Raw genomic sequence first — 26,278 nt, forward strand, 5'->3', positions numbered from 1 at the left:
AGTAACCAATGTAGGAGTAGGCTACTGCATAATTGCATGTCGCTACTCACACCGATCCATAGATCTCACCCCGATAAGACTCAGCAAAAGTTTCCCTGAACCAATGGCAGAAGGACGTGTATTGGAGCCCTCGATAATCAAGGATCTTTCCAATCACATCTACGAAAGACGGAAGGCCACTGCTTTTCAAATCGAAGGGTTCACCAAACAAGCCTTGGCCAGAAATGACTCGCCCACAATCTCCAAGATAATCGCCGAATTGACCGAGCTTCTAGATGGTGTTTCGGCTTCAGCAACAATGGGTGCCATTACAGCTTTAGGAAGTGTCTCTGTGGCGTTGGGCTCATTTGCAATTGCGTATTTTTTGGATGATATAGTGAGACCTATTTTCCGTACCTTTAGAGACACCGACGCTAGAGTGCGGTATTACGCGTGTGAATCCTTATACAATATTTCCAAGATTGCTAGGGGTGAGATCTTGCTATACTTCAATGAGATTTTTGATATTTTGTGTATTTTGGTCACCGATACAGAATCCTCGGTGAAGAACGCTGCTGATATCTTGGACAGATTGATCAAGGACATTGTCACCGCCAAGTCAACAAATTACGTCTCTATTTTGCATCAGAAGCCAGAGGAGACAGACATTGTATCGAATCGAGTTGGACCTGATGGCAAGGCAATTCAAGTGAATAATCCTCAGGATACACTGAAGGCATTCTCATTGCCCAAATTCATTCCAACATTGTTAGAGAGAATGTACACCATTGATCCATTTGCCAAAAAATTTTTGCTCAGTTGGTTAGAGCTATTCGACGATATTCCATCCTTAGAGCTTCTCACTTTCTTACCAAATTTCCTTGAACCTCTTCTCAGGTTCTTGATGCACAATTGTCCATCTGATGTTCGTGTTGAGACTCACAATCTCCTCAATACATTTTTAAAGGAGATTCGTGCAATCTACAAAGTTAAGTATGAGTTGAAGAAGAAGCATATGTTGGCAGAAAGACAAAAGAAATCATCAGATTCAAAGGAGCAAGCCCTCGACGACAGCATGAACGATCTTTCCATACAAAATTCGGCCAATGACACTGCTTCTATAAAATCTAGTTCAACTACCGTGATCAGACGACCCGCAACCCAAAATGGCGATCAAGAGCTCCAGAATGAAACATCCGATGATATTACAGATCAACATGACGACTCTCTCTTTGTGGACGGTCAGGATATCTTCATCGATTGTCCACGTATCATCGATATTTTACTTTCGTTCCTCAGGAACCCTTCAAACACTCCTAATGATGTTAAGTTCAATAGCCTTTCTGGCGAACCTCATGAAATATCCTTAGAAATTCAGTCCACAGTTCTCAAGTGGCTTCAAGAGCTCGTTTCCATCACACCCACTAGCTTCTCCAAGTTTCTTCCGGATTGTATTTCGATCAATATGCATAACGTTGCTTTGACAGATGATCATAAGGATTTCGAACTCAGATCTCAATTCTTAGCTTTTAATCAGTCATTGCAATCATATCTAGTGAGACTCAACAAAAGTGCTCACGGCGATGACGGTAAAACATCCACAGAGACGAACTCAGAGGCGCCCTATATCAGTGACGATGCAATCGAAGGTCTTGACAAGGACATACTAGACGAATTCACAGAGTTGTATCTCAACAAATCCTTGAGAGTGGTAATGAGCGAGTGTCTACACAACGCGAATGAACTCGCTCGTTTAACTCTGTTGGATTGGCTCATGTTTCTCTACTCGAGCTACCCCGAAAGTTTCTTTGGTCTTGACGAGAGTAACGACGGACAAGACGCAGGAGACAGGTACCTCTTTGACTTGACAGCTCTCTTGAGGTCCTCAGCAGATGCGAGCAATGAAGTAATCTCCAAAGTTCTTCAGTTGGCTTCCAAGATTTCTGAAGATAATCAGGAATTTTTTAAAGAATTCATGGTGAAGTTGATATCACTATTTGAAACTGATGGTGTGGAGCGCAATGGACAATTGAGACATGCTGATGAGGCACTAGGACAAAATACAATCTCCAAGAGTAAGGTTGAATTTATGATAAGAAGACTTTGCGTCTCTATAAGCGCCGAAAAGATCTTCCAGACCTTGTCAGAAGTATTAGTATCCTTCGAGAGTCAAAACATAGAGTTTGTCGGTAACATTGTTGTTACCTTGAACAACATTTTGTTGACCGCACATGAGCTCCTGGGACTTCGCCGGAAACTCAAGAACCTTGACTTTCAGCGAAATGAAGATTGGGTGTTCTTCTCAACCCTATTTCAAAGTTGGTGCCATAGCCCGGCAAGTGCGTTGTCTATCTGTCTACTAACGACAAATTATGAACTCGCATTCCTAATAATAAAATGCCTTGGAGAACTGGAAGTAACACTTCAACTTCTCATGCAGCTCGATATTCTTATTCAGCTACTCGAAACACCCATTTTCCTCAAATTGAGGTTGCAATTATTGGAGCCGGAGAAGCATCCGCATCTCTACAAAACGCTTTATGGTATACTTATGATAATGCCACAATCCTCGACTTACACAACCTTGAAAAATCGTCTTTCAACATTGGCACCTTTCCATGGTCAAAGCAACAATTCTGGCTTCTCATTAACTACCCCGGTCTCCACCCCCGGCACTGTACCTACATCAACCAGTTCACAGTTGTCAGCCAGAAGAAAAAAAATTCATGAGTTGGCTGACAAATTCAATAAGGTAAACGAGATGCATGAGGCCTACCGAGCAAGAAATCGGTTACCAGACTGGGTAGTCGTGGAAGACTCTCCGAAGGATACAGTCAAACAGCCAGAGCCTTCAATTGCGAGCACAGACCAAAAAGGCATGAGCAGTTTTCCACCTAAGGACAGGAAGCTGAAACTATACAGAAGATGATTCTAATGCTACGATAACTGTAGTATGCAAATTATCGAAATGGGTTGTATGTGCTGTAGGATGCTAAATGCTATGACCAATTATTGAAGTATTACGTGTAACTATGACTCAATTCAGCCAAATTCAGGCGGCGGTTGTCTTAATATCCGACTAGATTGCTCCGATGGGCAAGGTTCAAAGCATTTGGAATTGAACGTCTCCGCGAGTTTGCCAGGATCTTCAAGAGAGTATCTGTGATAAACCATGGCACCTTCTGACCGCAAATAATCGAAAACAGATTCAGAGAGATCTTCCAAGCTTTGTAGGACAGACGTGTTTGTTGTAGATTCTGAATCACGAGTCCTCTTTCCGTTTCCTGGATTGGTGGATGCAGATCCACGAGAATGTCCCTTAGATTCCGTAGTCGAGTCTGACACTCTATGAAAGTTTTGGCCTACCTGAAACTTTTCTGCAGAAGATTCTGAAGAACTCAATGTCGCCTCAGATCGGTTTACAGGCTGCATGGAATAAAGTGCAACGTTGGACAAGTTTGGTGTTGACCTCTCCCTCTTGGAAACTAAGTCAACTTTGTCAAAATTGTACACAAACCTTTGTGAAGGTGAAGCCTGTTCGCCAAGATTTTGGAATGCTTGCTGGTTTTGTCTCTTTGGTGAAAGTCTTTCTAAGTGTGAGAATTTCCGTTCCCAATTAATCATGCTCGAAGGTGAATCCTCATACATTGGCTCAAACATATTAGCATTGAAACTAATTTGAGGCGAAGGAAGTGGATCTGAGAGTAACGATGTATTATCTTGACGAGAATTACTTGGCTTTGTACCCCTGGGAGTTTTCGGCCCTCTTCCATGGTGAGAGTGATCCCTAACGTGTTTGTCCGGTCGATCTGATGGTGCCGAGGAAGAAGATGTGTTCAACGAGTTATCGCTTGCTTTTTCTTTTGGCCTCTTCTTTCTCTGCTGATAACCTTGCTGCTTGAGTCTAAAGTCAATTTTAGCTGCTATAGTTCTTCTTAAGAGTATCTCAAAAAGAAGCCGAGTTTCGAGTTGCTCCTTCTCGTTATTTGTGACATACATAGCCTCTCTTGGATGTGTTTGCTGGAGCTGTGGAGGTCGGGAGTATTTGCCTGCAAATATTGCCTCCTTATAGCTTTTGTATATTTTGTTTTTAAAGTTGAGGTTTTCATTGAAGGTGAGCTGTTCTGGCCTCTGTAGACGTGGTGGGGCCAATGACTTCCTCTGTGGTGAGTGCTGGCGAGCTTCATGAGGAGATGCTTCAACAGAGAGATCTGGTTTGTTTCCTCGGTTACTAGCTCGAGGAATAGTAAGTGGTAAGCGCATGGAATCGGGGTAGACGTTGATGATCGGGACGAGACTAATGAGGTTGGTGAACTCATACGCAGCCATAGATTGAGGAAGCAATTCTCTGACGACATTTCTAGCGTTGTGTTTTTGATAGAACTCGTCGAGCTCGTTAGGTGATCTGAATTTCGGCTGCGATCTGATGGGGTAGTAATTGAAGGATCTCTTTCTTCGAACAGGAAACAAAAAATTGAGCCTGGATGACTGCGTCTTTTTCAGACTCTTGCGAGCTTTGTACCCTGCTTCAGATGAGCTCGCCAGTTCATCTACTATTAGCCCTGCTGGTAAGTCTTCCTTCCTGACCATTTTGTTCCGTTTCTTAATTTTGTTCCTATTCCTTAGAGACGCCAGCGTCGACACAACTGAGTTTCCACGCCTTAGTTGAGAATCATCAATTACCGTGATTGTAGGATGCCCGTTCGAGGCATGGTAGCCTCTGTTTGGAGATTGACCATTGTGGATATCTTTCTCGATATCAAGGTATAGAGGACTCTTCGAACGAGTGACTGGTGGGTGGTTTTTTGCCGATTCCGGGTCGTATAGCACATCAAAAGGGTTACTTTGCTGACGAATATGAGAGGGTTCAGTGGGATGGTTTCGTAGTTTCGATCCACTATGTATCGTGCTTATACGGGAAGCAGAACTGCCATAGGAGAATTGCCTGGACAACTCTGAGGCTCTGGAGCGTAGGGAGTTGACGGTTTCAGGGTCCGGCCACTGGGGTGATGAAAGGATCATCAGGGGCCAATGTTGGGGTAAAAAGGGTGAATTAGATTAAAAAGTGATTTTGAGACAGGGGCATCGATGAACGTCAAGGGTGCAGAAGTAGATCAGTATGGCTGGCTGCGAAATCCATTTTAGGAAGTGTGATTGTGTATACTGCAGGAAAACTTGACGATATCTCGAGCACCAGGTGTAAACTTTTAGTGCGCTCAATACACCAGCCCTCTATGCAGTGTTCAGGAAAGCAACACTTTGAGTGTTGATTGAAAAGGTCAAAGATTCAAAGAATTGGATAAAAAATATGCGCAAGCCCGGAATCGAACCGGGGGCCCAACGATGGCAACGTTGGATTTTACCACTAAACCACTTGCGCTGATGGAAATGCTCCGAGACGGGGAATTGAACCCCGGTCTACCACGCGACAAGCGGTAATTCTAGCCACTAAACTATCTCGGACAACTTGATGTTAAGCGCGCGGTCAGTATATAAGTCTTGTGTGGGCTTCCTAATACTGCATATACATGAAGTGCTTATATGCAGTGAAACGTTGGTTCAATGTTGGACAAGAAACACTTGGGGTTATTTTTACATGATTTTCATCAAAAAAAAAAAGAAGAGAAATTAACACTAACACTAATTCTCTTAAATTGTGCTGATAAACTAACAAGGGAAGAGTTTATCCGTTTGTACCCTCATATCTGACAAACCTTCGTGGCCTCAAATGGGTGCAAAATGCGCGGTGGAGATCACTGACAAATAACTACAACTCTTCCTACTCCACATCCATGCTCTTGGCCTTCCCACGAAGGGTCTCATTTCTAAGACCACTAACTAGGTACCTTAGTGGATCTGGTCACAATCAGCGGTTCCGCGTAGCCATTGTGGGTACTGGTCCTGCCGGTTTCTACACGGCTCACCACTTGCTAAATAAATCAAATGGCCTTTCTATCAGCATTGATTTTTATGATAGACTTCCTGCTCCTCATGGACTAAGTCGATATGGTGTTGCTCCAGATCATCCAGAGGTTAAAAATTGTGAGGAATACATGGATAATCTCATGAGGGACCACAAGGATAATGTACGGTTCTTCGGTAACGTTAACGTCGGCCGTGATATCACTCTCAAGAACTTGCAAGATATTTACCACTCCATTGTGTTATCGTATGGATGCACAAGCTCAGATAACAGGCTCGATATCCCTGGAGCTAATTCGCCAGCGGTGATTCTGGCTCGTCAGTTTGTGAACTGGTACAATAGCCACCCTGATAGCGAGTATACGAAAGCATTGATCCCGCCACCGCTTGACAAGATCGAGAACGTCACGATAATAGGAAACGGCAATGTTGCAATTGATGTTGCTAGGGTGTTGCTTGCTGATCCTACGTCACATTGGGCTCCCACTGATATAAGCGTTGAAGCTGTGGAGTTGTTGAGAAAAAGCACAGTCAAGCGCGTAAACATTGTCGCAAGACGAGGTCTTTTGGAATCTGCGTTCACCAACAAAGAGATTAGAGAGTTGACCGATTTGTCGAAGAATCTGAACGTGAGATTCATCCCCATTGACTCGGAGATTATGAATCGTATTAAGCCTAACGAGAAGCAGTTGTCTAGAGTAGACAAGAGGAAGTTTTCAATACTTGAAAAAGCCAGCAAAGAAGCAATGAAGTTGGAGCAAGATCCTAATTGCAAGCAGTGGGCGTTAGAGTTTCAAAAGAGCCCCAAAGAGTTTGTAAAGGACCCAGAAGATCCTTCCTTGCTTAGGGAAACCGTATTCGAGATTAATGAATTGGTTCAAGACTCACTCACAAAGCGCGTCAGCGTCAAGGGTACTGGAGAGACGACCACCATCCCTAACGAATTGGTAATCTTGTCGATTGGCTACAAAGGATCTCCTCTAGAAGGTTTCGATGAGGTCGGTTTGGCCTTTGATATCAAAAAGAATTGCTTAGTTCATAAAGGGGGTCGACTCATGCTCAAGGATAAAGTAAGTGATGACTTAGAGTACAATTACAGTTACGATAAAGGCTGGTATACATCCGGCTGGATCAAGAGTGGGCCTAGGGGAGTAATAGCCACTACGATGATGGAGTCATTTGATACGGCAAACAATATATTGGAGGATCTTAACAACGGCATATTCAACAAGCCAAGCAAAGAGCATGGCGACATTGACCTTCCCGACCACGCAGTTACTTGGGAAGGGTGGACCAAGTTGGATAGGTATGAGGTTGAGGAAGGTCAAAGGCTCCACAAAACAAGAGTGAAGGTTCCAACGGTGAGAGAAATGCTTAAAATCGCAGATGCCTAATCGGCACAACCAGTGATTTTGAAGAAGTAATTAACGTGATCAGTCCTGCTGAATCTACTTGGTAGCGTCGACTGATAATTGATATCCTCATCGTCTTCAACGTAGTCCGTACCACGTCTTTCCATGGTCTGTGGTGTTTGTCGTGCTCCCTTAGCACTTAGATAGTATTGGTATCCGCATTGCTTATAACGGCTGGTAGGAGGTAGCATGGGTATAATGTCATGCTTGTGAGTTGCTCTGATAAGTCCCGTGGGAAGCTCTTCAAAAGAATGGTGCTCCGAAATATGCCTGTCAACATTTTCTGTGTCAAAAAGCTCATCGACGTAATCCACAAATGCCTCGTTGCCAACCTTCGGTCCTCCTAGCGTCACTACCAAAGTCTCAAAGCCCAAAAGTCGAAACTCGATACCAGAAAGTATTGCAAGGGCTCCTCCTAACGAGTGCCCTGTCACAACCAAAGAGAAGTCAGGATACTTTTTCTTTAATTTGACAATTTCACGGACGACTTCTTCAGCATTCGACCGAATAAAGGTGTTAAAACCTTTGTGAATAGTACATCCAACACACTCATTGCACTTCTTCTTGTGGAACCCCTTCTTCTCCTGAATCAAGGGCTTATAGCGTGAGTGCAAAAATTCAAAATTATTGATCCAGTCCTGAGTGGACGAGGTCCCACGATACACAACATATATCCTTTTTCTTTCCCGCTCCAACGCAACAAATCCCGAGCCAAGTACCAACCAGCCCTGAAAGTTGAACACTTTGACTACATCCAAGTGGCCAATGGTTGGATACTCGCACGAATAGTGAGGACAAGTCTCCTCTTGTTCGCCCAAGGGACCACCGTGTAGACCCTTCTTGAGACAGTATGCAACAGCGGACAAGTGGGCATACCTGTGCAACTCTTCAAAGTCAGCATCTCCAAGATGATGACTTGATGCCGAAATGGTTTGATTGTAAGGAAGAGCTAGCGCTGTTGTCAATACACCGATAAGAACAGCAAATCTCATGATAAAGAAGGCTCTGAAAATCTACAATAAAAGTTGTTCCCGGCATTATATTCATCCCTTTTATCGTCACCAGAAGAGTATGTGGAACACAGAGCATTGAGTTCCCTCAACTGCAATTCTAATCTATTTACAAACGCGATAGTTACTTGTCCTTTTCCAGTAGGTCCTCGCCAAAAGGCTGGTCTGCTCTTGCCTTATCCAACATTGGCTTGATCTTGTGCTTTGCCAACGCCGTATTCACACAGGTGATGTATTCGTCCCAGAGCTCAGTGCACTCGTTGTGAAGCGATTTCCCTTGCAAAAACTTCTCCGTGTACCACTTGTTGAAACAGTCATCGTACTTTGTTTTTGCGTCGGTGCACTCCGGGGCGAAAGATACCGACATTATGTTGCCCATTCCCTTGAAGTAGAGCCTGTGTGATTTGCTAGATGGATGTATCAGCAATTCGGCGCGAACATTGAAAAGTGTAAGTGAGGAGCAGGCATGATTGAGGCAAGTGTACGATAAAAGCATGACAAGATCGAAAATAGAATTCTGCGAGATCAAAAATCTTTTCCCTTATTGTGGTGGATGAAACCAACCTTCTGAAGCTGGTATCATTCCAAACATTAGCAGCGAATCGGTCAAGGCAGATGGTTAGCAGTGTAGAAGCATCTGCGAGATACAATTTCGCAGCCAAGGAGTGACCGCAGAGTTATCTATTGATGAGGTTCTTACAACTATACATTTGCTGCAGGGAAAAGAGGGAAGAATAAAGAAGATACTTTGAAAGCAACGACATTATCATCTGAGAATTTTTACTTCAAGTTTTCCTATTTTTATTCTCAGCTCTCTCTTATCCCTACTTCCTCTTCAATCAATACTACTACCGCGGTCTCTCACTATACACCAGACGCGCTCAGGAATCGCCATAACAAAACAAGCGTCCCAGCCTTAACCTCCACGAACCCAATGGAAGCAAGGAGAAAATCTACCTTGCACGTCAGCAGTGCCAAAAGAGATAAAGTCACGGATTTGTCTGCCCATGTGGAGTTGGAGCGGCTCGAACAAGAAACTACATTGGTGCTCCAAGAGATAGACAGAAACCTCTCTCAAGCTAATGCAGTGATATCAGATAAGATTCTTCCGGTGTTGACCAGCTACCACTCTGCTCTGAGCAACGTATGGAAGAACGTCTCGTTTTGGAAGAAGTTTGTCGAGGACGCCTCGGAAACTAGAGTGTTCCCAGAGGAATCTAACGTTGAGGGAGACTCTGCTCACCAGGGAGGCCATACTGGAAAATTGCAACTCACGGAAAGTTCGTCGGCAAAGAAAGATGTCCTAAGTGAATTGGACCTGCAACAGAACTCAACCTTGACATCGGAGTTCCAGGTCGAGGCCTCAACGCCCCAGTTGAAGTCAAGACATCTGCTTCAGTCAAGCACCTCACCGCAACGGTCGGCATCAAGAAACTACCCTCGAGTGCTGATATCACCAAGAAAGCGAGGGTCGGGCGTGTTTGACTCCAATGACGCTAGAAGATCGTCAGTACTACAGAACTTCCTAAATTCTTCTCCCACATTGCCAGAGCCTCCAAAGCTAACAAGCGAATTGAACCATCACAATGCTCCCTCAAGCTCAAGTGCTCCAAAACAAGGTCACTCTGATCCCGATTTAAATGCTGGGGTCAGACCACAGGCGGCGCTCTTGCTGCCGGCAACTGTGACTCCCAACGCTCGTGAAGGTATCCAAAGGTTTCCCCGAACGCCTACGTATGGATCTTCTGGATTCAAAAGGGCCCCTATTTCTCCGATGAGAAATATTCCACCTCTACAAAGAAGCAACGAGGATCTGGATCAGGTAATACCGCTTCCCAGGATGTCTGCTCTCCCGCAAGATGATAGCGATCAGGTTCCCATTCCACGTCTACTAACGACGTCAGTCGGTGAAGCAAAGCTTCACTCGCCAGCTGCTGGTGAAGAGGGCTCATCCAAACGCAGAAGAATCGAAGAAGATGAGTCTGAGAATGTTTTTCTCGATGCCAATTACAAAGATGATACCAACAACAATAGCCGAAGCCATTCCATCGTGTACAACACAATTAGAGAACAAAATCAACAAGTTGAGGAGAACATTGATCAAGAGGAGCACGACGAAGGCGGCGAGCAAAAGTCCAAGTCTGTATCTCAAATCTTCGAAGATGTATTGCAGCCTACAGCAGACAACAACAACGCAGACAATGATGAAGAGGAAATGGAGCAAAAAGCCTCCAGAGGAGAGCACACCATAACTCAAAACCTTTCAAGGAGCCTAGACCAAACTACGGACAGTGTGGCCAATAGCTCTGAGTTGGGGTCCATTCTTGGAGAGCGTTGGAAAGCCCTCTCCCGTACGTTGAAGAAGTCCGGTTGAAGCACATTACGCAGAGTGACCTCCTAGTAAGACATTGAGAAAGCAGCAGTACTTACTTGCGGAATGCTGCAATTTGTGCAATTTGTGACAATAGCATGGAATGGTTATTTACAATGATTTCCTCATTTAGATAATGCCCAAATCTTGGTGATGTTTGTCTTTGGATAGATTGAGGGATGTGTTTACAGCGAATCGCAGGAAGTATGTTTGTCAGGCTTCCTTTTCCGTGCTGGCGAACGATAAGCATGCATGGTTTGGAGAGAAGGTGCGTAATGGTCCTAGTAATGCTGACAATTTCAAGACATCTCATTCGTCGGCAAGGCCCGATGCACGTGACATGCCAGCGCCATGTCTGAGCTTTAATCAGGTCACCTTAGCTGTACACAGGCCTAGGTGGGGATGGGTGCAAAATCCAAAACTACTTAAAGGTGCTCACGACCCTTTGATTTGGAACTCTTCAGAAACAAAAACCAAAACTCTTTTTAATATAACATCATAATGGTTTGTGCTGCTGCTGAATGTGTCTGTGCCAAAAGATCCACTTGCTCCTGCGGTAAGCAGGCTGCTTTGCATTGCAACTGTGAAAAGGCTTCTACTGAGAACGTTGTTCCACCAAGTGACTCCTCGTGTGCTTGCGGCAAGAGATTGAAGAACAAATGCACGTGTGGTGTCTCTGAGGATGCTTGCCACAGAGAGGGTGAAACTGATTTTACTGGTACTATGTAATAATTGGGATTTAGGCTAATAAAGAACGATATAGGGATTGTTTAAGTAGAGCGGTAGCTTCCTAATGTAGTTATTTCTCGGAGTCGGCTCCGTACAGCTCCGAGGTCACTATCAACAAGGGCACATGGTATCATGAATTGACAAATTATGCTACTGAGTTTTTTTTTGTTTTTTTCCCCTTCCTCAAGACGCCTATTTTTTTGTCATGGTTGATTCTTCAACTCTCATTTGACCTTTATATCATTGTCTTCAAAAATCAATCATTCTCTACAGCGAGTTCGGAACAATCGTATTGCACGCGCTCACACTAGCATTGAGATGAAGGTGCCTCAAAAGACTCCAGAAATCCATGAAATGTGGCATTTTAGAAAATTCCAAGAAGAATGAGCTTTTTTTATGGAAGTTCTTGTAGAGAATTAAGGAGCTCAAAGCTAGTGTGGAAGGACCCCAGCACCAAAAGGCGAACAATTCGGCCAATCACAATACGATTGAAATTTTAAAAAAGCAGCGTCTGAGTTCAAGACATTCTAGAGTCCCCTTTCCCATGATCCTTTTTGTTTTGTTTTGCCTGCCATGGGAATATCTTCACTTATTCCTCTCATCTTTGGCTGCAAACCCAATTAGAAAATAGTATCGTCGCTTGGTCAACAATACTGGCCATTTGAAAGGCTACGATTACTCTCCGATAGGCCCGGAGATCTATGATTCCCCTTACTCTATACGTTCAAATTCCATGAGCGCCTTCTACAAAATATGTAGTGCAAAGTACCCCGAACCACTCCGACGCAGCAACGACATAATCGCTCCACGCCACGAAGACAAATCCATGAGGATTACACATACAACGACCGCTGTTGTTGATTGCTCTTTGGATGGGCTCTATTTGAAGTCCAAGGAAGTTAGTAAACGACCACCTATATAGCTTCGACCACCTATATAGCTTCCATTGGGTGTACTCGCTCAGTGACAAAACACTCGCGAGATTTTTCACCGAATAGACTCCCGTCTCGTCTGTGCAAATGGTTCGGAACTTTCCCCAGTATGAACCCCTCAGAAAAAGGGACAAGAACTATTAAGTTTGAGAAGAAAGAACTTCAAATCTCTTGGACCCCAAAATGTCAAAAGCTCCTCTAACCAGCTATCTCTGTACAGCAACGTATCTCGGGTGTTAAAGTTTACCCCGGATTACGGCATATAGCGTCACATGACTGGAAATCGGGTGGATTCTCATAAATAGCGAAACTGCTCGGCCGCAACTATACTACCTCCTTCTAGAGTGCCTCATGGCAAGACTTTCTGGACTACAGCGAGAGGTGCTCAAACTATATAGAGCATGCATTAGATCTGTCAAGACGAAGCCGGAGAGTAATCGAGAACACTGGCGCTCATACATTCGTGAGGAGTTCGGCAAGCACCGCCATCTCCCGAAAAAGTCCTTTTCAGTTATAGAGCACTTGCTTCGAGTAGGTCGCCGCCGCTACGAGATGTATTCCAATCCCAACATTAAAGATATCCATTAAATTATTCATTGTAAATAGGAAGACGATGATTATTATGAGTCATCATTGCCAATGCTCGCATGGTCAATATATCACGAATCTTCGTAGTTGTCAAATATCCTCAGGAAGTTCAGCAAAAGCAACTCCGTCGTGTCATTACGCGGGGCCATGTCCATCATTTCCCTTTCTCCTGTGGCATCCCATGCAATTGTGGGGGCAATCACCACTGATAGGTTCCTCAAAGTCATTCTGTTCACGTTGTTGTAGTAGCCAACCAAATTCAAGTGCTTAGCAAGTAAAAACAATGCGTGTTTGTTCGCCAGGGGCAATCTGTTGATCACAATGTTTTGAAGTTCGTTGCATCTTTCATCAGTGTCTTTATCGTTCTGGCATACCTTCACGTAGTCGCCGTAGCAAGAGAATGGGATCAATGGCTCAGGCAACTTCCTCAAGTACCTCTTCAACGCACTGGTCACAGCATGTATATCACCATCCAATGCGTCCGCAAGCTTATTTGTCTGCTTTTTATCTTGCTTCGAATTTGCCGAGAGCGCCAGAAATGAGTTCAAGATCGCCGTGATGGCTGAGTTCCCTCCCGAAATACGATATATGCCCTCAACGTCAAGACCTCTCTTTTCAACTTCTTCGATACATCTTGAGATAATCAACGGCACTTTCTCGTTTTCATAGTTCGCCCTCATCTGTATTGTGGATGTCAACAACGGCGCGTCTTTATTGTCGTTATTCTTCTGCGGTTGTTGTGACACAAACGATTCCAACATATTCGTGGATCTAGACTTACTCATGAAGGTGTTGAACGCTTTGCGAGGGCCGGACTCTTGCGAACCGTTCTCCGGGTTCAAAAATTGACTGGGGTGCTGAATCGCATTAGAGGAGTACGATTGACTCAACTTATGATGTCCCTGATTTTGTTCATGACCGTTAGTTTGTTGTGGTGGCTGCGAACTGGACCCAGATGAGGTACTCTTGTGCATCTGTGACAGTTGTGGGGGCTGCAATTGAGGGCTCGATTGGGGGGTTGTAGAGGCAACACTTACTTTGGGTCTGCGCCAAAATTTGAGTCTGGTAGCCTTTTGAGTTTCTCCAGGATCCTCCACTTGAGCGTCGTACGTGAGATTTACGGATGATGACGAGCCTTCGGCGTTTTCCGTGGATAATTGGCTCGGAGTAGAATTCGTAGCAGAGGACTCATTATGACGTTTGTTTTCACGCTTTAATCTTGCGTTGACATCTTTTAAGTGCTGGTTCTCCTCCGTTAATCTTCTCTTCTCAGCAACCAATTCATTGATATGCTGAAGTATCTTGTCACGAGAATTCAGTTCATCGGCAACCTTTTGTTTTATTGTAAGAAGGGCATCAGACACTTTAGTCTTTTCAGAACCCAACTTCACAATCTCTGATAAGATTGTCTGCTTGCGACCTTCAAGCAGGTTGATTTCAAGTCGCAAGTGGCGCATCTCTGTGTCGAGTCTCGAGCGTTCTCCTTGAAGATCCAAATTGGGAACGTAGGGAGAATCGGAAGTAGAGCGATTGTGACCACCCCCAAAGGAGCCTTGCCTCATAGGAGAGCTGAGAGGTAAAGGAGGTGTTGTAAAAGCCAGGTGGTGATTGATTGAGCCATCTGAAACATGACGAGCATGGTTGGGCACTGAATCCTCTTTATTCTTGAACAAGCTTCCAAACTTGCCACTTCCCAGTCCACTGGATGTAGAACGCTTGTGTTTGAGAAAGTTTTTTGCGCCCTTGAATGTGTTACGGCGACCCACAGATTGAGGAGTGGAATGGGAGTCTGCGTCAGCCTTTTCATCAATCGAATCTTCCAAATTTGTCACGGCTGGCGTGGCAGGCTGAACAACTCTGTTGGGTTTGGATAATTCAACATTCTCAAGTCCTAATCCCCGAGGTTCGAAAGATTCTGGATGGCCTTGTCGTTTGGGGGTAGCAGGAACATTCGGTAAAGCCGACCTAGGGGGTGGAGAGGCCATTACTTTGCTTGAGATGTTTGCAGTTGACTTCTTCGGTGTTGTATTGGCCTGATTCTCGATCGAATTGTACTCCAGACCGATATCTGTGGCCAGTATTTCATCATTGGTCTCCACTACTCTAGCTTGTCTGTTAACCTTTGCCATTGGGGACGATGCAGCAGACCGTCGGGTGTAGTCATCGGGGGTCACGGTCAAGTTGTCCAGCGAGGGTGCTATGGTGCTATGGAAACGAGTATCATGATACTGAGATGGAGATAACAATAGCAACTCCTTTTGTGGTGGTGATTTTTCAGTGTGCTCAAGCGAGGGAGTGGTTCCCAATCCCGAATTGGGGAATTCTGTTGTCGGTGTGGCGTAGTTAGATAAATCGTTTTCTTGTTTGCGTGGCAGAAGGTGCAGTTTGGCTTGGGAGTCCCTTGGTGTGCTGAGCTGACTTCCCAGATGAGAAGACTGGGGCAACGAGTGTGTCGCATGTGACGCGGTTGATGGTGGTTTGAAGGTGTCGGCAGGTTCTGCAAGAGGGGTGTTGGGCCCACTAAATGAGTCGATAAGCTCGAGGATATTGTCCTGAGGAGCTTGTTTAGGGGTATTCTTTCGCTCCGACGCACCCTGAAGTCTAGCGGCCCGCCTCTTGTTCAACTCGTCGTCGGAATCATTCACCTCCTCAATGCCGTCCTTGATGCTAATGCTGTCTGTAGTTTTCTGCTGTGGAGTTGACTGTGAAGGTGTCGATGTATGCGATGTTCTTGAAGATGTCTTATGCACCTGCGGTGTTTCTGATGGCGCAGTGGCCGCCACATGCTTTGTCGGGTCGGGTAGCGCTTTATCCTTGAATATCGAGGCCAGCGAATTATTGTGGTAGTTAAGGTAAATGTCGGAGAAGTTGCTGTGTGACTGGGTAAGCGGGCTGTCATTGCTTCCCGGCAGACTCGTTGGCGGTTTCAGCAGCAGCTCCAATTGAGCCATCTGTTTCTTCTTCATGTCGTACTTCCTCTTCTTGGCAACCAACTTCTCATGGCAGGACATGCAAAAAAGCCCCTTGGAAGTTCTGGCGTATCGCAAGTCTTCAATTTTGGACTTGCAAACTCTGCACTTGAAGCAAGAGGAGCAGTACGCCTGGTCCCCAGTCAAAATGGCCAAATCATCTATTTTCTTCCCACACTGTTTGCAATTATACGAGCACGAAGAACAAATTAAATTGCCGTCGCCCAAGATGAGGAAATTTGAGTTGCAACCCAATGACTGGTCACATTTGGAGCATTTGAAGCAGTGAATGTGCCAGCGATCATCTCCTAGCTCGTACGCGTGTCCCTCAGAGATGTAGAGATTACACTTCTTGCACACCTGGCTCTCAGGGTAAGTGGCGATATCTGGCATTGGCCCTAAAATCTGGATTGTATTAGGTTATGTGGTTGTCTATATGAGTTAAGGAAAGGATTGGGTGAGTATGTGGTTGTAGTGTGGTGCAGATGAAGGGGTAAAAATCATGAAAAGCCGGACTAAAGAGGGTTTTTTGAGCTAATTCCTAATTAAGGAAGCGTTCTCACTCCAGGGCTCTAAGGCACTGATCGCTGCCGGCCCAGCCTTGGTCTATGTGCAGGCGAGATCACCTGGAACATTGAATTGTGAAACCAGCTGCCTTCTAGAAAAACATGCATGGGCAGATTTGCAACGGCGCCAAAAAATAGTTCTTGTGTCAGAAGCGTTCAAATTGTTCGAGATCATAAGCCGCTGTTGCGTACTTTCGGCTTGGTACTCAGCGAGCATTCTTCTTTGGATCTCTCACGCGTGCGAATCTACTAAGCCAGGGCTGCTTGATCCTAGCCAGATCACACGTCAAGAGACTATGGATGAAAATCGGCGAGTTGCTTGTCGTCGCTCTTCTCAATATACAAGTCATCTACACCAGACCAGTCAACGTGGATCTTTCGACTGAAATCGGTGTTTTTGAGAATACCGTTCTTCTCTTTCTCCCAGTCGTTTTGCATGTCGGAAAAGCCTTCACCCCACACTTTATCGTAGACTTTTTGAATCTTCGCCTGCTCTTTTTGTCTCATCTCTTCGAGCGCCATCCACTCCATGTGCTTCAAATCGTCCAGCGAAGGCTCATAAATGTGCCAGATGACGTAGTGTGGTAAGCCTACTACCGAGAAGCCCATCCTCTTGCACAATTTTCCGAACGCCTCTGTTTCGGCGTGTTTCTCAAAAGAGAATGCAGGGAAGTGTGCTCCTCTGCGAAAGACATTCGCTTTTGTTAAAATCGAGACTCCTCCGATTCCATCTAGCTCCATCTCTACTTCAGGGTCGCCGTAAGGATCTCTCAAGTAGGCCAAGTGAGGTCTCCATGTCTGGTATTCAGGATAGCCTTCGACAATACATGCATCCTCATCAAGGGTGTCGGCTAGCTGCAAACCGCCCTCTGATTCTTGCCACGAATTAAGATCGTACGGCTGCTGATTGCCGAGCCAGTCTGGAAGGGGGCGCCACACGTTTGGTACAATGACATCCTTGTCATGGTGCATCAAATCCTCTAGAATTGTACGAGGCACAGTCTCAACATCAGCATCTCTCCAATACACGTGCGAGTGGTACGGTTTTAATGCTACCGATAGGAGCCAGTTTCTGGCACGGGCCATCAATTTCCTTCTTGGTCCCTGAGCTGCAAAGCCGTGTCTGTCACTGAATGACTGACCGATCACTTGACCAAAATCTTTTTCGAAGATCTCGATCTCTCCAAACCTCATTTTCTCGTTTGGATGTCTTTGGATTTCCAACAAATGCTTTTTGAGCACCCCCATTGTATCATCCTTAGAGTCACTGACTAAGAATGCTAGATCGATAAGATTGTGAGGGTAGGTAAGGTTCTTCATGTGGCCGAAGAACATGGGCAAGTGGGCGGCAGCATCTCTCAAAGGCACGCAGAAGAGGACTCGCTCATCGCGTTGCCAACCATCGGCCGAGCCCTTGTAGTTTGCCAAGTCAAAGTATTGAGTTCCAGGTGTATTGGAGAAGTCTGGAGCGTAAAGAGAGTTATTTGATGCCACTATGATGTTGAAAATAGCGAAAACACAGAGCACACCTGCTCCAAGCACAATCTTCAACTTATGCTTGAGCACAGACGCCCATAAGTTTAGTCGCTGAGTTCCTGAAGGTATGAGCGTCGGCAACCCCGACGCTTTTCCATAAAGAGGATTCTTGGTTGAATCTGACGGAGTCATCTGGATGATTTGGGCCATTTAACGTACGTGTTGTTGGTGAATACGTAAAAGACCACTTGTCTCCGGGCAGGAACTTCGTGAAGAAATCAGACTATAGCGAGTGTCAGTTTGAATGTGAGGTTCGAGTCTGATCTCCTTCTTTCGGGCCACAGGGCTGGGGATGCTTGAGGGAAACTCCAGGTAGTTTCCAGATTAAGCGATGTGAGAAATGTATTTTTTTAGCTTGTCCATTGGCGCTGATGCAGTACATACACAAACAACACCCAGCTCCGTGATCTACTCTTATAATCTAGAATTGTACATGTAGATCAGTATTAAAGCAATGTTTTTTTATTCTTGGGCTAATATCAATTTTTTTTTTTAAAAGACCATTTCATTGGGAGTCTTTCGTCGCCCCTAGCATTATGCCGTTATGAGCCAATCCATAGACGCAGTACCTCCGTGGGTGGACCCTCCACATCGCTGGCCGAAGGGTGCAACCATACTGCTTTAGGCAGTGATAAATTATAAGGACTATAGAATATCTAAAATTTAACTTCGAGGGGCTTCTTATTTTAGGGTAGCGTAAAGCTGTCACATCAGTACTTGTGCGCTCAACCTCAGGGGTACTCTGTTGAACATGTATCGTACTTTTCTGGCTGTTTCCTTACCCATGCGAACGGTTGCTGTTATTCAGATTTAGATATATGAAATAAGTACCTGCAAATTACTCTTAGTTGCGAGGAGCCGAAACTTTTATTCGTTGCAGCATGAATGATACAAGTCGAGGTTGTAGAATTCATTTTGCAGATCGTGCTGGACTCTTTGCATATAGAAAATATAATCATCTATGTTACTTAGATTGAAATAATCAAAGCCATTAAATACCAGGTGAAGATCTATATTGAAATTCCCGGTGAGACACGAATAGGGGATGCAGTGATTGACCAGAAACCTCACACTATCTCTCGATAAGGTCACAAGGCTAACACTGTCATGGCATCGTTATAAAAAATGAGACCTTATCCGTTGTGTCTCTGATGAGACTAGCATGATATACGCTGTCTCAGGCTTCCATTCAATTATAGAAACTTGAATTCAAGTCATACTAGTGGTGCACCGAACGTAGAGTTGTGTTTGCAAAATACCTCGCGTTTTTGCAACCATTCATCTAAAAGTGAACCCTATGGTTGCCCATTTAAATTCCCGCCTGCTTACAAACAAAAAAAAATAGTTAAATTATTTAAATTCAATCCCAACAAAAAACCCTTCTACCTTCGAATTATTCTCAATAATTGAAAACAACCCGAATTTTGCCCTTATCCTACATCATCTTGGGGAGAAACCACTCGCGTTGTTTGTGATGCATCTGCAGGGCAACATCAACAAATCATCCACAACGATACATACAATCATCTCATCCCGCAAATGAAAGTTGAGGAGTTGATCATTGATGGCTTCAAGTCTTACGCAACTCGTACTGTAATCAGCAACTGGGACCCTCAGTTTAATGCTATCACTGGTCTCAATGGTTCAGGCAAGTCCAACATCCTTGACGCGATATGTTTTGTGCTAGGTATCGCCAGTATGTCTACAGTGAGAGCATCCAACTTGCAGGATTTAATCTACAAACGTGGTCAGGCTGGCGTCACTAAAGCCAGTGTTACTATTGTGTTTGATAACTCCGAAACAGATAAATCCCCTATAGGGTTTGAAGGATACGCTAAGATCAGTGTCACTAGACAGATCATTCTCGGTGGGACATCAAAATACCTTGTCAATGGTCACAAAGCACAGCAGCAAAACGTTCTCAATCTATTTCAGTCTGTGCAGCTAAATATCAATAATCCCAATTTCTTGATTATGCAAGGCAAGATCACCAAGGTACTCAATATGAAGCCATCAGAAATCTTATCCCTTATAGAAGAAGCAGCTGGGACGAAGACATTTGAAGATAGAAAGGAAAAGGCACAGAAGACGATGACAAAGAAGGATGTCCGACTCAACGAGATTAAAAGTCTTCTTTCTGAAGAAGTCGAGCCCAAGTTGGAGAAGTTTCGCAAGGATAAACGGACTTTCTTAGAATTCCAACAAGTTCAAACTGATCTTGAAAGACTATCCCGTTTTGTTAGCTGCTATAGATACAGAGATCGTTCTCAGAAATTCGACCGATACTCGACGTTACGTTCGGAACATGAAAATATAAAGGCGGAACATAATGCCAACATTGAAAGACTAAACAGTGAAATTGATAATTTGACTCGCGACCTCGAAGAAGTGAAGAAACAGCGACAAGCAGAACTTGCACAGGGTGGTCGTATCGAGCTGCTCGAAAACGAAGAGACACAGCTTTCAGATAGAGTCACTAGACTAATGACGTCTCGGGATTTGCTTTCTGAGAACATCAAAGATGAAAGGTCTAAGCTCGTGAAGCTACAACAGCAGTCATCCCTTATAGAGGAGCTGATATCAAACAGCAAAAATGACTACCAATCAGCACAGAAACTATACGACGAGTCCAGAGAAAAGCTAAAAAAATTAAGGGAGGACCATGCAAAGAAGGAGGAACTACTCACCGCTCTTTCCACTGGTGTCTCAGGAAAGGGTACTGACAGTGGCTATATGTCGCAGCTTCGAAAGGCAAAGGAAGAACTAAGCAACAGTCAAGGTCTCATCAAGCAAGCCGAACTCAAAATAAATCACATTAAAGAGAAGAATCAAGGGAATCAGGCAGAGCTCGCAAGGGCGAGAGAGGAATTCAAGGCTTTACTGCAAGAAACGAAAAACTATGAAGAACAAATTTTATCGAAGGAAACTAAGCTAGCAAGTTTTGGATTCGATGTGAAAGCGTACGAGGATCTCACAGGGCAAGAAAAAGAATTGCGACACCACATAGCTGATCTACAGAATCAACTTGGTTATTTGAGGCGCGAGGTCGGTAGCATAGATTTTCACTATTCTCGCCCATATCCCGACTTTGATCCCGAATCGATCAAAGGTGTGGCTATGCAGTTATTTAAGTTGAATGAAGACCATCTTGACAAAGCCTTGGCTCTTCAAGTATGTGCGGGAGGAAGATTGTACAACGTTGTCGTCGATAATGCCAATACTGCCTCTGCGCTTCTTGAAAAGGGTCAACTCAAGAGAAGAGTCACTATCATTCCTTTGGATAAAATAAGTGCGGGAACTATCCCTGATCATGTTGTTCAATACGCCAAGGAGAAGTGTCCAGGCAAGGTTGAGCTCTCCCTCAATCTCATAGATTTTGAAGATGAGCTTTACAAAGCTATGGCCTTTATTTTTGGTAAGACATTTATTTGTCAAGATCCGCTAACAGCAAAGGTGATAACTTTCGATCCCCAAATCAGAGTAAGATCAATTACAACCGAAGGCGATATTTACGATCCAGAGGGTAACCTTTCAGGAGGCAGTCGCAAAAATAATGCTTCGACCTTACTTTTAATGCAAAAGTATAATGCAGTTGCTCAAAAGCTAAAAAATGCGGAAAGAGAATACGCAGCTATTAAGCATGAGCTTGCACGTCTTGACAAACTTGGTGAGCAAACTCGGTCATTGCAAAACGAACTCATGCTTAGCCGCCACGAATTTTCATTGTTGCAAAAGAAGCTTGAAAGTAATCCTGCTTCTGCAATAATCAGAGAAAATGAGAGTAATGAGGCAGATTTGAAAAATTTGAGGGAACAGATCGAGAGGGAGCATGCCAATTCTAAGGACTTGGAGAAGAAGATCAAGACAATTCAGGAAGATATCGACGATTTCAATAAAGATAAAGGATCTAAACTTAAAGAACTCGAAAAAGATTTGAAAGGAATCAAAGCGCAAATAGATTCTCAAACCAACGCGGTAAGAACACAATCCGACGAGTTTCAAAAGGTGGAGGTCGAAATGCAGCAAAAAGTCCTGGAGCTTGAGTCGACCAAGGATTCGATCAGTTCATCTCTGAGACTTGTGGAAGATGCCGCAAAAGAGTATGAGGAAACAATTAGTTCACTAGAAGAAGCTGCCGAGTCGTTGAAGGCCAAACGAACCCAGGTGGAGGATGAGAAAGCTAAGCTCCTTGGGTTCAATGATGAGATCAATGAACTTGGTGAAACTCTCCAGTCCAAGAACGAAGAACTCAACGAGGCTAAATTGTCTATTCAGAGGCTAAATCACGACCTAGAGAATGCTGTTGCTATTACCTCCAAATTACGTGACGAACTTGATACTTTGCTCAAGGAGAATGAATGGCTCGTTGATGAGTCTGTTGTAAACAACATTTTACAACAGCACAGGGATGAGAATATCAAGGAATGCGAGCAAAGATTAGGAACCTTGAAGGAGCGTTTTGACAGCATGCGTAAAAAGGTGAATGCCAATATCATGAGTCAGATAGATAATGTTGAAAAAAAGGAAGCATCTTTAAGACATATGATCAAGACGATCACAAAAGATAAATCGAAGATTGAGAACACAATTGAAAAGCTTAATGGTTACAAGAGGCGTACGTTAGAAGAAACCTACAAAAAAGTCTCGGAAGATTTTGGAAATATCTTTGCAGATCTTTTACCAGGCTCCTTTGCAAAATTGGTTCCGGTGAACTCGTTTGACGTTGCGAAAGGTTTAGAGGTGAAGGTCAAGCTAGGACTGGTGTGGAAAGAAAGTCTCACGGAGTTGTCAGGGGGTCAGAGATCTTTGATTGCACTCTCACTCATCATGGCCCTTTTGCAATTTAAACCTGCCCCAATGTACATTTTGGACGAGGTGGATGCTGCTCTTGATATGTCACACACTCAAAACATAGGTCATTTGATCAAGACGAGATTTAAAGGGTCACAATTCATCATTGTATCCTTGAAAGAAGGTATGTTCACCAACGCCAACAGAGTGTTTAGAACAAGGTTTCAGGACGGAACTTCTATGGTGTACACCATGTGAGCATTCAATTACTAGATTATATTTATAAATATATAAAGGGGGAGGATACATTACTCGTATTTCTTGTCTGAGGGTTCTTCGATACCAGCTGCCTCTACAGTAGCATCAGACAAGGGCTCTGGCTCCTCAGCAAAACGCAAGCTTTTCCTGTTCCTTGTTGCGGATTGGTCCAGGGATAATTCCTCGGCTCCCAGTGCATACGTAGCCAGATTTGTACTAAAGTCCCCAGTATTCTTGAAAACCAATTCAGCGGTTCTGACCCAGCGACGCCTACGAGTATACTTCGAGTATGAGTCTTCTGTAGAAGGTTTCTTCCAAACATTGTCGAAGTACAAGAAACCCTCATCAGAAGTTGGGTTAGCAGTGGTTTTTGATCTCTTCCCAGAGGGTAGTGTGATGGCACCATCATTTGTTAAATCAAGACGCCAGGCCTTATCAACCCATCTCCAGTAAGCTCCCTCCATACTTGGATGTTGAACATAAGAGGATGTAGCTACCGACGAGGAGGACGAGTCTGGATTTGGAAGTTCGAATGCATCGATGGAAGATGACTCATTCAAAAATTCATCTGTCCATGGAGCACGTTCATACGAGAGCAAATTGGAAGTCCAGCCAATGCCCAACCAGCGACGCTGGTTTTCATAAATCACGTATGTGAAACGGACAGGTTTCGAGGAGTCGGCGCCGCCAAATGACGAAGACGAGGCGGCTGATTTCTGCACTTTGGCAAAGGCAGCGGCAAACAAGGAGCTGTTGCGTGCTTGGGAGAAGTCAAGACCAGTCAAGTAGAAGCACAAAACTCTGGTAATCTTGAGTTTCCACACTAGTCTTCTGGTGACGCGCGAGTAGCCCAGGTGATATGATAGAAGAAAGAGACCAGCGGCCAACAATATTGACCTGGGCTTGATGAGTAAGAAAGTGACCACCAAGTATAATGGCGTTAAAAACACAGTGGTGAACAAAAGACGTTTAATATCGTATGGGGTCAATGCCAATGCAGTGATGGGACTCAAGAGGATATCAGCCTTGATGCAAGTAGTGGTCAACGCTTGCACGACATCGTCCAATGTGGGCTTGAGGTTTGTTTCCTCCACGATTTTGTTGTTGAGAACAGCATACATAATTACAGCCCCCACCAAGATCAAGTGGCCCAGCCACGTTACGAGGATCTCAAAGTATAGCACGGCAAAGCCATAGAGGCACATCAACACGACATTCACCCAGTAATCGTCATTTGTCCATGTGGCCACGGCCAACAATTTGTTCACTATAAGCAAATATGGGTACGCTTTCACTAAAGCCTTGGCCACGGTAGGTGGTGTGGAGGATAGTAATGGCGATGTCTGAGGTTTTACATTGCTGTCAGCCACGGCGAATTGCGCTCGTATCTCTTGGTCTCCTTGTTTGCCAGGTAAGGCAGTCGAATCCTCCAGCTTTAACGCATCGGAATTGGCCATCACGAGGAATCGTTGATGTTAAACTGGGGTATGGATAAGGTGAAGATAGTGTGCGTAGAGAATTTGGGTTGTCCTTTTTTTTCCCTCGAGCGTAATGTGATTTTAGGGTTCTGTGCAAATCACCACTCTGGGACGACTACTATGCACGAAGGAGGACACAGGCAACACTTCAGCTGATTTGTTTAGGATTGAAAAGTTCAACAATTTCGAGAGGTATCACCACTTTTGGTGACTTTTGTTGCATTCAATACGTCGGTGAGTGATTAAGTAGTGGGGCAGTCATGTAACCACACAGTGGCATTAGCATGGGCTCCTTCCGACCACATTCGAGTCAATTGAGCAAGAATAAGGCTTTCCTCAAACAACTTCCTAGTAAAATTGAGGCAGATTTAATAAGAGAAGCGCCTAGTCAATGAGGCAGCTTGACTTCACGAGAAACCATTAATGACACCTCTCCAATCCGGATATTATTTGGCAGAAAGCCTCGATCCAAGTTGTCGAGAGTCAATCTAATGGCTCAGGTTATAGGAGTACATGCATTTCAAAACTACCATTAATTGCGTCAAATATGCCCTGTAAATTAGATATCACTGATGTGTTAGTCCGGATAAGAGAGGTGCATGCCACCAAAGCCAGCATAATTCTTCTCGACAGGGTCATAAATCTTTACAAATCAGTAGCAGCCATCATAAATTAAGAAAGATAGGATAACTTAATTCTTTGATGAATTCTTCGCCGATCAAAGGTATCAATACCTACCTTGGTATTTGCACCCAGGAGATCTAGTATGCGGTTCCCTGGCTCGTACAGGAATACACCAACACAACAGTTTCCCCAGATTATAGCACCTTGCCTGATATCCTGAGAGTATGGCATTGACTGGGCTACTCTCAGAAGAGATTGCTAAAAAGCGGAAGGCCGCAAAAGAGAATGCTCAGGCCAAAAGGACGAAGCAAGAAACATCGGTAGACACCGAGCAGAGTTCACCTGAGATGGCCAAAGTGGCACCTGAGAAAGAAAAACTTCTTGATTCTGTTTCTAACGAGGATCTCGAAAGATCATTGAAGGCATTCGATGGTGAAGACCCCAACTTGAACAAAGAAGATAAGCTCAGGAAACTTGATCTTTTGGTCAAAGCAGAGCATCGCAACGATGCGTACAAGGCTTATCTCGATGAGGAGAATTCGGTTGACCCAATTATTACTTTGGACGATATTGGTGCAATTACAACGAACAAAAGACAGCTAGAATTGAAATTGAGGCGATCTCTTAAAGGGATCATCAAGTTGTGGGAGTGCAAACCACAAGAGCCTCCAAAGCCGTATACGGTAGGCATGCTCAAGGAAGTCAAAAGGGACTTAGTGAAGCTATTATACAGACTACGAGTTGGCAAGCTTGATGACAGCATGATCTTGTCACTTGCCACGATCATCTACTACATTCAGCTCCAGGATTTTGTGAAGGCTAACGAGAGTTACATGAAGTTGAGTATAGGTAATGTTGCCTACCCTATAGGTATAAGAGATGTTGGAATTCATGCCAGGCACGCGCTTTCAAAGATAACTGGCGAGGATAAGTCAACTATAGCCAACGTTATGAAGGGAGAGTCCACCCGGAAATGGATCCTCGGAGTGAAACGCTTGATCTCCTACAGCGAGGCCATCAACAAACAAACTAAGGAAAGAGCATAGCTATTGAATCGCTGACAATGAGAAGTATACAAAGTTTAACCACAGCTAGGTTAGGTTGTGTCGGGAC

General features: G+C 44.4%; 11 protein-coding genes and 2 non-coding genes across 13 annotated transcripts; 5 read left to right on the plus strand and 8 right to left on the minus strand. All coding sequences in view use genetic code 12, as the record gives it.

Moving 5' to 3' along the window:
- Positions 1–103: 103 nt before the first annotated feature.
- CJI96_0001559 (uncharacterized protein) lies at positions 104–2,908 on the plus strand (the record flags this gene model as incomplete). The annotated part of the gene is made up of 1 exon (XM_029032217.2): positions 104–2,908. The coding sequence occupies one exon, from the start codon at positions 104–106 to the stop codon at positions 2,906–2,908; it is 2,805 nt and encodes a 934-aa protein (XP_028892532.2).
- A 113-nt stretch (positions 2,909–3,021) lies between these two features.
- CJI96_0001560 (uncharacterized protein) lies at positions 3,022–5,001 on the minus strand (the record flags this gene model as incomplete). The annotated part of the gene is made up of 1 exon (XM_029032218.2): positions 3,022–5,001. The coding sequence occupies one exon, from the start codon at positions 4,999–5,001 to the stop codon at positions 3,022–3,024; it is 1,980 nt and encodes a 659-aa protein (XP_028892533.2).
- Positions 5,002–5,288: 287 nt separating this feature from the next.
- Positions 5,289–5,359, minus strand: CJI96_0001561. The gene has a single exon. It is a non-coding gene; the product is annotated as a tRNA-Gly (tRNA).
- An 11-nt stretch (positions 5,360–5,370) lies between these two features.
- Positions 5,371–5,442, minus strand: CJI96_0001562. The gene has a single exon. It is a non-coding gene; the product is annotated as a tRNA-Asp (tRNA).
- A 329-nt stretch (positions 5,443–5,771) lies between these two features.
- Positions 5,772–7,279, plus strand: ARH2 (NADPH-adrenodoxin reductase; the record flags this gene model as incomplete). The annotated part of the gene is made up of 2 exons (XM_054702062.1): positions 5,772–7,207; positions 7,249–7,279. The coding sequence occupies 2 exons, from the start codon at positions 5,772–5,774 to the stop codon at positions 7,277–7,279; spliced, it is 1,467 nt and encodes a 488-aa protein (XP_054558037.1).
- A 12-nt stretch (positions 7,280–7,291) lies between these two features.
- Positions 7,292–8,305, minus strand: CJI96_0001564 (putative lipase; the record flags this gene model as incomplete). The annotated part of the gene is made up of 1 exon (XM_029032220.2): positions 7,292–8,305. The coding sequence occupies one exon, from the start codon at positions 8,303–8,305 to the stop codon at positions 7,292–7,294; it is 1,014 nt and encodes a 337-aa protein (XP_028892535.1).
- Positions 8,306–8,447: 142 nt separating this feature from the next.
- Positions 8,448–8,819, minus strand: CJI96_0001565 (uncharacterized protein; the record flags this gene model as incomplete). Its single annotated transcript, XM_029032221.2, has 1 exon — positions 8,448–8,819. One exon carries the CDS (start codon positions 8,817–8,819, stop codon positions 8,448–8,450), a length of 372 nt encoding a protein of 123 aa, XP_028892536.2.
- Positions 8,820–9,257: 438 nt separating this feature from the next.
- ASK1 (Ask1p) lies at positions 9,258–10,697 on the plus strand (the record flags this gene model as incomplete). Its single annotated transcript, XM_029032222.2, has 1 exon — positions 9,258–10,697. The coding sequence occupies one exon, from the start codon at positions 9,258–9,260 to the stop codon at positions 10,695–10,697; it is 1,440 nt and encodes a 479-aa protein (XP_028892537.2).
- A 2,317-nt stretch (positions 10,698–13,014) lies between these two features.
- Positions 13,015–16,305, minus strand: RGA2 (Rga2p; the record flags this gene model as incomplete). Its single annotated transcript, XM_029032223.2, has 1 exon — positions 13,015–16,305. The coding sequence occupies one exon, from the start codon at positions 16,303–16,305 to the stop codon at positions 13,015–13,017; it is 3,291 nt and encodes a 1,096-aa protein (XP_028892538.2).
- Positions 16,306–16,772: 467 nt separating this feature from the next.
- Positions 16,773–18,146, minus strand: ANP1 (Anp1p; the record flags this gene model as incomplete). The annotated part of the gene is made up of 1 exon (XM_029032224.2): positions 16,773–18,146. The coding sequence occupies one exon, from the start codon at positions 18,144–18,146 to the stop codon at positions 16,773–16,775; it is 1,374 nt and encodes a 457-aa protein (XP_028892539.2).
- Positions 18,147–19,553: 1,407 nt separating this feature from the next.
- On the plus strand, positions 19,554–23,063 carry SMC2 (condensin subunit SMC2; the record flags this gene model as incomplete). The annotated part of the gene is made up of 1 exon (XM_029032225.2): positions 19,554–23,063. One exon carries the CDS (start codon positions 19,554–19,556, stop codon positions 23,061–23,063), a length of 3,510 nt encoding a protein of 1,169 aa, XP_028892540.2.
- Positions 23,064–23,113: 50 nt separating this feature from the next.
- CJI96_0001570 (peroxisome biogenesis protein) lies at positions 23,114–24,520 on the minus strand (the record flags this gene model as incomplete). The annotated part of the gene is made up of 1 exon (XM_029032226.2): positions 23,114–24,520. The coding sequence occupies one exon, from the start codon at positions 24,518–24,520 to the stop codon at positions 23,114–23,116; it is 1,407 nt and encodes a 468-aa protein (XP_028892541.2).
- An 869-nt stretch (positions 24,521–25,389) lies between these two features.
- On the plus strand, positions 25,390–26,211 carry CJI96_0001571 (mRNA splicing protein PRP18; the record flags this gene model as incomplete). The annotated part of the gene is made up of 1 exon (XM_029032227.2): positions 25,390–26,211. One exon carries the CDS (start codon positions 25,390–25,392, stop codon positions 26,209–26,211), a length of 822 nt encoding a protein of 273 aa, XP_028892542.1.
- Positions 26,212–26,278: the final 67 nt, after the last annotated feature.

Source organism: Candidozyma auris, chromosome 2 (assembly GCF_003013715.1).
Source record: "Candidozyma auris chromosome 2, complete sequence".
NCBI lineage: Eukaryota > Fungi > Ascomycota > Pichiomycetes > Serinales > Metschnikowiaceae > Candidozyma > Candidozyma auris.